The sequence below is a fragment of the Lolium rigidum genome, chromosome 7 (assembly GCF_022539505.1).
Source record: "Lolium rigidum isolate FL_2022 chromosome 7, APGP_CSIRO_Lrig_0.1, whole genome shotgun sequence".
NCBI classification, from domain to species: Eukaryota; Viridiplantae; Streptophyta; class Magnoliopsida; order Poales; family Poaceae; genus Lolium; species Lolium rigidum.
This window is the reverse complement of record NC_061514.1, coordinates 108764734-108774800: the sequence shown is the minus strand read 5'-3', so window position 1 is coordinate 108774800 and position 10067 is coordinate 108764734. Positions and strand designations below refer to the sequence as shown.

Below are 10067 nucleotides of genomic sequence, written 5' to 3'. Positions count from 1 at the left end.
GATCTGGGAGGCTTTCCAACAGAAGCTCTGCGAGGACAGAGCTCATCGCCATTATGAGGCGTTCGCCCGCCAGCAAGCGATGCGCTTCTTCCAGAAGAAGGCTTCTTGGGAAAGGTTCGAAGCGCAGGGACAACACCGCCGGCAAGCTCCTGCGACGCCGGCAGCCATGCGCCACAACCAGTGCCACATGCGCGAAGCAAGGGACGAGAAGCGGGCACGGACGGACAAGGATCCGGTGACATGCCCATGACATGCCACCGATGAAGAGTTCCGTGCCGTGCACTCTGCGCCGTGTTGGATCAGAAAATGAGTGAAGAATGAGGACGAGGCACTAGTTTAAATTTAGGATGAAGTTTAAGTTTTATTTTGGTTTAAATTATATTAGAGGGAGTAGTACTCTTACTTTATTATATTACTCGTACATGTGTTAATGTAGTAGTATTATTATGGTGGTGTACTTGGGTTCATGTACTTTTTTTAGCTGTTTTGGTGAAGGAGACATGCATCACCTTTTTTGGAGATGTATCTTGTCGTCCTGTAGCCCTTGTCAAATTCCTCTGATATACTGATGGGAGGGCTTGCTCACCCCATACTGATGGGAGCCTTTGTCAAATCGTAATCATAGTTTTAAGTTTCAAAAAAATGAAAAATATCCTGCATGTAGACAATGATGAAATTTACAAACATGCAAAATATCAGTGTGAAAATCTTAGTATATATTGTACACTGCACAAAAATTAAAAAAATATAGTAGGTAAAATTATAGTTTGGAATTATGCACTACTCCCTCCGTCTCACTACTTACGGCGCAATTTTTCCGATATTACTCGATGCTTAAGGCAAGGGTGGTTCTGGTTCAGTTATCTCCCTAATTTGCACCTGCTTTCCCATTTCCACTACTCGACGGGCAAACACACATGTGCTGCATAGTAATAATAAAAAAGTAGAAAAATCGACCTACGAAGCTATGTTTAAATAGGTTAAACTAGGGTTTTGCCCACTACTACAGATCAAGTTCAAAAATATCCAACTACTGGTTCGATTTTGGGCTACTAATATAAAATTAAATAAATTGAACTAGTATTCCTCTAAATTTTTTTTTGGTATGCATTGTTTAATACTTTTCATAGCTACCGTGCATCACAAATTTATGATTTCATGCTTTGCTTTACCAATTTCGATTTTTTCTAACAACCTTCGGTTTGACTTCAAACTTAGGTCAAACTATTGGTGTCTGGTATGTTTTCTGCATGGATGCAACACGCGCACAGGTTTTGCCATTGTTTTCGGTTTCCACACTTCTTTGGGGCATCCAAGTATTTAAGTTACCTTAATTTTTTTTAATTGTAATTCGTGTACCCTTCCTTCCAATTTTTATGCCCGTTTGAATCTTGGTCAAATCCTAAGTTTGACCAAGATTTGAACAAGTTTAAAACATGAAAATGAAAAGGTAAGCCTGGATTCAAGGGTAGGAAATCCAACTTAACTAATTTCATGATATTATTTAATTTTAAAAATTCAAATTTCCTTTTTCCAAAAAAATACAATTTTTTTTAAAAAAATACATTTTTTTTATATGTCGACGGCAAAGCCCTCGGCATAGAGTTTTAAACTTTTTCAAATTTCAATTTTTTTACACCATTTTTTTCTTTTTTTACTTGTTATCTTTCACTCATACACTTTTAACTTTAAGTACACTTAACCTTAGGTTAAATTACAATCATGGTTAAACCTCCCCGGTCACCCATCCTCACACTACTTCAACCTCAACAACACGCTTAACTTATTGGTTCCATTCGGATGAGCTTCCCTTAAAGAATTGACACCTTGCTGATAATAATAGCCTATCAACCCTATTAACCCTTGGACCGTGATGTCACAACTCTTTATTTTGAATTCCAAACAATTACTTAAGTAAAAAATAATGAATATATAAGTAACACTGAATAATAATATTGAATTCAAATAACAATAAAATGATTTTATTTTTGCTTTTTTATTTAATATGGAATAATAAATATCTTTAAATCGAAAAATCGAAATTCCACAAATAATATGTCTAAATCGATCAGAAAAATGAGAGGAATCTAAATATAACATCCATATCATAATTTTAACCTAAAAATTAGAGGAATCCAAATATGACGTCCAGTTTGCCATCTGGCCAAAATGGCCCCCTCGGGAGATGCGAAATGGCCGTACCGGGCGCGCTAGTGCACCGTTCGCCATAAAGTGATGTGCTATAGACCTAAAAATATTTTTCGCGGAATTTATTGAGCGACGGAAAGTGTACCCCTATTTCAAATCCGGTCAGTTTCTAGCGGATTCGGCGGGACACTGCAGGAAGCCGCAGGGATTCCCAGATAGCTAGCGCGCACATATGGCATGTGATATGTGGTGCGGAGGCGGTGTCCTACCACTACGCGGAGGTCTCGCGCAATACTAAAATACGTCCCATGTAGCTGCTTCACAAAAAAAAACTCGTTTTGGCACCCGAAAATGAAAAAACCATCGCCCATGGGTCGGATTGGAAATCCGCTCCCGGGGCCCCATGCATTTCTTCCCAGAGACCACGCACGTGCCAAATATGGCCTCGTTTCGACAAACTATGCGGTGTCACATGCCGTTTCCTACTCATTTGCCCTAAAATCCATAGAACTCCGGACGTGATAGCCCTGTTTGTGAAGGGTTTTCCAAAATAATTGCCGTATTCTAATTCCGACTTTTGGAGTGGTTACCAGGACACATAAAATGATGCCATGCGGCTCCAAGGGATTTTCTGACATCGTTTAAATTGCCATTTGGCAAAAACGACCCCCCACGGAGATGCGGTCTGGCCGTACCGGGCGCGCTGGTGCACCTGTTCACCATCACGCTAAACGGAAAACATTTAGCACATAAAGTGATGTATCATAGACATAAAAACATTTTTTCCGGAATTTATTGAGCGACGAAAAGTGTACCCCTAGTTCAAATCCGGTCAGTTTCCAGCGGATTCGGCGGGACTCCGCAGGAAGCCGCATGGATTCCCAGATAGCTAGCGGGCACATATGGCATGTGATATGTGGTGCCAAGAGGGTGTCCTACCACTAAGTGGAGGTCTCGCGCAATACTAAAATGCGCCACATGTAGCTGCTTCACAAAAAAAAAACCGTTTTGGCATCCCAAAAATGAAAAAACCATCTCCCATGGGTCGGATTGGAAATCCGCTCCCGGGGCTTTTCTTCCCATCCCAGGTACCACACCTGCCAAATATGGCCTTGGTCCGACAAACTATGCGGTGTCACTGGCCGTTTCCTACTCATTTGCCCTAAAAGCCATAGAACACCGGACGTGATTGCTCTGTTTGTGAAGGGTTTTCCAAATAATTGTTGTATCCTAATTCTAATTTTTGGAGTGGTTACTACGACACATAAAATGACGCCATACGGCTCCAAGGGATTTTCTAACTTAGTTTAAATTTCCATCCAGCCAAAACGGCCCCACGGAGATGCGGTATGGCCATACCAGGCGCGCTGGTGCACCCGTTCACCATCGCGCTAAACGGAAAAGTTTAGCACATAAAGTGATGTGTCGTAGACCTAAAAACATTTTTCGCGAAATTTATTGAGCGACGAAAAGTGTACCCCTAGTTCAAATCCGGTCAATTTCCAGCGGATTCGGCGGGACACCGCAGGAAGCCGCAGGGATTCCCAGATAGCTAGCGCGCACATATGACATGTGATATGTGGTGCGGAGGCGGTGTCCTACTACTACGCGGAGGTCTCGCGCAATACAAAAATACGCCCCATGTAGTTGCTTCACAAAAAAACCGTTTTGGCACCCCGAAAATGAAAAAAACCATCGCCCATGGGTCGGATTGGAAATCCGCTTCCGGGGCCTTGCTTCCCATCCTAGGGACCACGCATGTGCCAAATATGGCCTCGTTCCGACAAACTATGCGGTGTCACGAGCGTTTCCTATTCATTTCACCTAAAAGCCATAGAACTCCGGACTTGATAGCCCTGTTTGTGAAGGGTTTTACAAAATAACTGACGTATCCCAATTCCGTATTTTGGAGTGGTTATTAGGACACATAAAATGACGCCATGCGGCTCCGCGGGATTTTCTGAATTCTTTTAAATTGCCATCTGGGCAAAACGGAACCCGAGGACATATAAGAAAGTGTTTGAATTGTTACTATGTTAACATGGTACTGTACGTGATTCAAATATGCATAATTTTGACATAATAGAGGATATTTTTCTGAATATTTTGATGCCTTATACGCATTTTTCTGACATCATATGAATTAGTTATGATTTTTACAAAATTAGACTAATCTAAAAAATAGCCTACGCCGAGGGTGGTCGTCGGCGTAGCCCTGTCTACGCCTAGGGCCAAATATATGCCGAGGGCTGCTCTCGGCGTAGACTTCGCTACGCCGACGGCAACAATACGCCGAGGGTCGGACGGGCTGGCTGGCCGTGCCGAACCATACGCGGACGGCCCCAACATTTGGCCATCGGCGTACGCCACGGCCGTCGGCGTACATCACTATTCCTGTAGTGAAATTGGGCAATGCTACAAAAATGCTGCAGGCATACGTTCAGTCAGTTGGTCTAAACCTTGCAAATTCAGCTGAAATTATTACAGCGTCATTACGACCAATACAAGGGGTAATACCGTGCAGCACACATGATAGTACAATCAGCCAATCCTCTATTGTAACACTGGCTCCATCGCGTGGTTGCCAGATATATGCATGTCGATCATCGCTTGAGGAACTTCTTGAACCAGCGTGCTGACTTCTTGGGATACCGCTTCCGCTTCTGCCCATCGATGTAGTCCACGAAGTGTAAACCAAACCTAACCGTGTACCCGCTCGCCCACTCGAAGTTGTCGAGCAGTGACCATGCAAAGTACCCCTTCACGTTTGCGCCGTCCCTGTAGAGACCAGAGCGAGTTAACACGCGTGTGAAAGGCAACATTAATTGTCAGGTAATGACAATCTGGTTTGGAGTCTGTATGACGGTGCTCTAATCGACCTTATGGCGCTCTGTAGCGCAAGAAGGTGCTTGTGATAGTACTCTATCCTGGCGTAATCCTTGAGGGCTTCCTGAATTGTGAGGGTCTTGTTGTTGGGTTCGCCGACGCCTGAATGAAAGAGTTCTTCAGTTGAGTTCTTGTATATATTTCCTTTTGTTTTTTTGGGAGAGATAATATGCTCACCGTTTTCAGTGATGTAGACAGTGGGATTGCCGTAGTTGTCCTTGACATAAAGAAGCAGGTCACGGAAGCCTTGAGGGTAGACGTAGATCCAAGGTGTACCAGACTACACACATATTATTTACTGAACTGAATCACCAACATGAAAAGGGGCGAATAACTACATATGAGAGATTTGTTCGCATGTACACAAGTGGTAAATTACCTGAGGACCTATGGGGACACCATTTCGAACACCTAACAATTTTGGATGGTTAGTAGGCGCAATTTAAAAAATGTAAATGGTTGCTACATGATGACTCACCGGTAAGATTAGCTTGAGCATCGGTATTGTAGCTAGTCTTCAGTCCATTTGACGGGGGAAGGCTATCAGCATAGTTTGCAGTGTAATAGTTGATTCCAATGAAGTCGAATGCACCCTTGACCAACTTAGATTGTTCCTTTGTGAACCGTGGCAAGCGATTACCGACCAGTTTTCTCATGCTATGGGGGTAGACTCCTCTCGTCAGAGGGTCCATAAACCTGCAAGGGCATTCCTAGCCAGTAAGATTTCCATTTCCTTCAACACCTTGAAAACTAATATATGTGTGAATTACAAAGAGTTTACCATCCGAGCATGAAGTCTATAGCGCGCCTCGCTGCAGCATTGTCGGACTTCGAACGTGAGAAGGGAACATACCAGTTTGAGACTAGAGTTATCCCAACCTTCCCCTTCTGGGCGTCCTGCATTTTCATACACACGTGTATCAATCATACGGTCGTTCATATATGCCTAACAATGAAGTGCTCGTTAATCACCTGGTATTTTTGTTTGTATAATCTGACGGCCGCTGCATGGGCGAGTAGCTGATGGTGGCCTACAATGTAAGGCTCTGTTCCTGATTCTCCAACGCTGCATTTCCCCAACTCCCAAGAGGAGCACCGGCCTGGCGCAAAAATTCCCATAGCATAGCTCGCGACAGAAAACGACCATGGCTCGTTGAATGTAATCCAGTGCTTCACTCGATCTCCGAACTCTCTGAAGCAGACTTCAGCGTAATCCTTATAGTCATTTCTGCATGCACCAGTGACAGCCCGATTAAAATATCGTTGCTTCTTTATGACATCTTACAAAATGCTTTAGAGAGTGTGTGTCCATCAATCAATCCATCATTTCTTGATGGTGATGTTGGATCTGTTCGTAGCGGACCGTGCAGGCCGGTCTTATGGAGTCGTTGTCTCTACTATATTCAATCACGTCGACGTCTATTGAACATTTCTGGGTTATCTCTGTCATGCATGGAGCATGGTCTATCCATATTTTGAGAGATATTTTGTACTTGTTCCGTCGTGGATTGTCTTAATATATTATACATGCCCCCTGTGCAGGAGATTATACAGAGGAGAGTTTCTTTAAAAAAAATGAGCTCGGGCCACTGGAGCAAGTTATTTTTGGAATTCAAAATTGGGTTTTAGAACTTCAAAAAGTTCTGAAACGAAATTCTACATGTCCAGATAGAGATATCCTAGGAACGCATAATTTTTTGTTTAGCCTATGGAAGATAGAAGTATTTCATATTAAAATTTTAACACTTGTGGAATACATCTGTGAGATACAGATTGTTTTTCCAAGAATTTTTCTTGGCAATTTAGAATACCGTTTTCCATTGTTTCAGCATATCAGGCTCCATGCAGCCCCAACTCCAAAACGTCGCACGCTCAGAATTTCTTGGCTATTTACAATGGATGCCCATGGTGGAGTAGGTAGAGAAGGAGAACGATAACTTCATGCATGTTGGACTAACTTACTCATGCTGCCCCTAGTGAATCTTCTTTTACTTGGGTTTTTCTTGACTTATTTTGATGATTTGATTAGAATTTCCCATTTGACAATGACTTGCTTCTAGACGACACTTAAGATTTTCCTGCTGGCCGACGATATTAAAATCCCAAACTATACTCTCCATCAATGTCTCATTATCTAGTTATTTCTCTAAGTAAATGCATAAAGGTACTTTTACCACTCACATAATATTAGGGTTAAGAAACCCTCCATATTCATATTCCAACTCCTGAGGTGAATCCCAGTGAAAAAGGGTCACGAATGGCTGCAACCCTGCAAATATATAAAGATTAATCTAGTGGTGGAATAACTAACGAGCATGATGTCAGTGCAGCCTGGAGATTGATACCATTATTTCATAAGAAATAATTAAGTACTGCTGATTGTTAGATACTTTACCTTTGGATAGTAGCTCATTAATCAAGTTATTATAATATTTGATGCCTTGTTTGTTCACTCCACCTCTCAGAGTCCCATCTGACATGCATTCATTAAGGTCAATGTGAACATGCTATCAACTTAGCATGTGGAAGATTTGCAGAATCTTTATCCAGAGAAAAAAAAGAGGTAAAACGTATCTCGATTGAAAGATATCGTTACCTGGAAGAATTCTTGTCCATGAGATGGAGAACCTGTATGCATCCACTCCCATATCCTTCATGAGGCGCACATCTTCCTGAGGTTTTCAGAATTTGTGATAAGCGCTACCTAGATTAATATTGCAGGATTAATGGAACTAATATTCATATTCTTTTGTCATTGTGAGATTGTAATATCAATCTTTGTTTTGTGGGTATTGATCTTTTGAGTATATAATTTATGGGAATTCTAAAATGTCAAGAAAAACTAAGTCATCCAAACTAAAATAGCTATATCCATACCTTGTAAAGATGGTAAGAGTCCACTGCCACATCCCCGTTGCTTCTGTCGGCAACTTTATCTGCATAAGCTATTCCGATTTTATGGGGGAAAAACAATGCTCATTGATATTCATTTGATGAAAGGAAGATTTAACTTAGTACTCCGCTGCCGGAATTTCCGAAATTTTGGCGGAAACCGATAATCTCGTTACCCCCGAGAATAAATGATACCGACCAAAACATTTCGGCTACATTTGAATTTGAACTATAGTATTTGGTCAAATAGGCGACGCATGATGTAATATACATAAAGCTTGTGTGGCGCGGTTGCTTGGTGTGATGTTGATTCCAAAAGGTCGCGAGTTCAACTCTATGTAGTCGCAAAATATTTCTTTTTGTCTATTTATTTTATGTTTTGCATTAAGAAATTAGAAAGCTGGCACAACTATATTCGAGGCCGCAACCTGCTGTTTTTGGACAGAAGAGTCTTACCGCTACGCTGCAGAAGCTCTACCTCTAATTTACGCTAGAAATTTGTTGGTTTTGAGTTCAAAATTTTGAATTTCAAATTTTCTTTCAGTAATTCGAACGAAAAAAGTCCGAGATATCCAAGATTGCGAGGTAACAAGTTATTCCGGGGAACTCCGGTAAAAAACTATCACCGAGAAAAAAAACCTTGGTACTCCCTCCCTTCCAAAATAGGATGTATATAGTTTTCGGTCAAAGCCAAATTATTTAAAGTTTGACTAACTATATAGAAAAACATAAACAACTACAATAATATGAAAACAATTCATGATCTTTCTAACGATATTGGTTTGAGATTATAACTGTTGACAACTTTTTCTATATAGTTGGTGAAATTAAGAAGTTTAACATTGACCAGTAAATATAGAATAGTCTACTACTGAAATGCAGACTAGTAGTACTGAAATACTAGTAGTACTACTGATCTGTTCCTAATAAATGACCTTTCAGACATGTTCACACCAAACACGCAGTTTGACCATTATTTTGGCTCAACCTGTTAGTATAGAATTAGAAGATTATGATACTATGAAAATAAATTATATAATAAATCTAATGATACTATTCTCCGTTTACTGCGTATTGCAGATGTATACATGCCTGGGTATTGGTGAGTGAAGTTGTCCCAGATGCTTGGTCCCCTGCCTCCCTCCATTGCACCACCCTCATACTGCAGTTGTGTGCCAGATGCATGTGCTTATATGAGACCAGATCCAGAACTGAATATATGATATTACTTGTTCGATCAGATCAAGTATCGATGGACCAAGTCGGCAAGTCATATATGCTGGAACTTGAGAAATATTTTCTCCCACTTTTTCTACCATTCAGTCATTCATGATTCCTGTCTAGTATTTGCCTAGAATCTTCTCTGTGTTAACTTCTAACAAAAACATTCCTAACTATAACCTCTAACATTAGGAAGGAGTAGCAGCTTATGCATGATACAGCTTCCATACCTGTACTTGCCACCATCCATCAGATTGTGCTGATCGGAGAAAGGAAAGCGAACAATAATGTATGCTATGCTTGAATCAGTGGAGGAAAGAAGTGGAAACCTGGTAGGACGAGGAGGCCGTCCCGAAGAGGAAGCCCTTGGGGAAGCTCCTCCGGCTTACCGACTCCGATCCGACGCCGTCGTAGGCAGCGGAAGCGACAGCCAGAAGGAGAAATATGAGGACAGCACCAGCCGGCATCGTCGCCAGCTCTCCTGCAGCCATGTATGGGGTGATCGGGTCGTCGCTGTGGACCTATTGCAGGCTTGCAGGCCTTGTCACTGCGTAAGAAGCTCACCTTGGCACTAGATATATAGACCGATGAATAGATTAAATCTGAATCTGTTGCTGTCTGACAGTGCAACTTGTTCTGGTAGAGTAGCCCCCCATTCTTCTTACAACGCGTATTAGCATTTTAGAAGTTAAACTTAATTATCTTTGTCCAAGAATTTACAAATCCTATAAACATTTGAAATAATAAATAAATACATAAATAAAATATGAAAGTACATTTCATCATGAATACAATCATAATGATTTGACATACTTTTTTTATTTAAGAGTACATCAAAGGCGTATCATATTTTTAATGAAGGCAGAGATTTGAGTAAAAAAAACTACACTCGCTTGTTACTGCAACTCCACACCAGCTAG

General features: G+C 41.3%; 1 protein-coding gene across 2 annotated transcripts; it reads right to left on the bottom strand.

The window, feature by feature from the left end:
- Positions 1-4721: 4721 nt before the first annotated feature.
- Positions 4722-9679, bottom strand: LOC124674791 (beta-glucosidase 12-like). Of its 2 annotated transcripts, XM_047210849.1 has the most exons (13): positions 9477-9679; positions 9019-9088; positions 7912-7970; positions 7631-7706; positions 7430-7507; positions 7216-7303; positions 6007-6262; positions 5816-5931; positions 5513-5730; positions 5414-5445; positions 5212-5314; positions 5028-5136; positions 4722-4926 (listed from the first exon to the last, which is right to left on the bottom strand). In XM_047210849.1, exons 1-13 carry the CDS (start codon positions 9636-9638, stop codon positions 4752-4754), a joined length of 1542 nt encoding a protein of 513 aa, XP_047066805.1. In that variant the 5' UTR covers positions 9639-9679; the 3' UTR covers positions 4722-4751. The 2 variants fall into 2 exon arrangements, with proteins under 2 accessions (XP_047066805.1, XP_047066804.1); XM_047210848.1 differs by having other exon boundaries at positions 5028-5314.
- Positions 9680-10067: the final 388 nt, after the last annotated feature.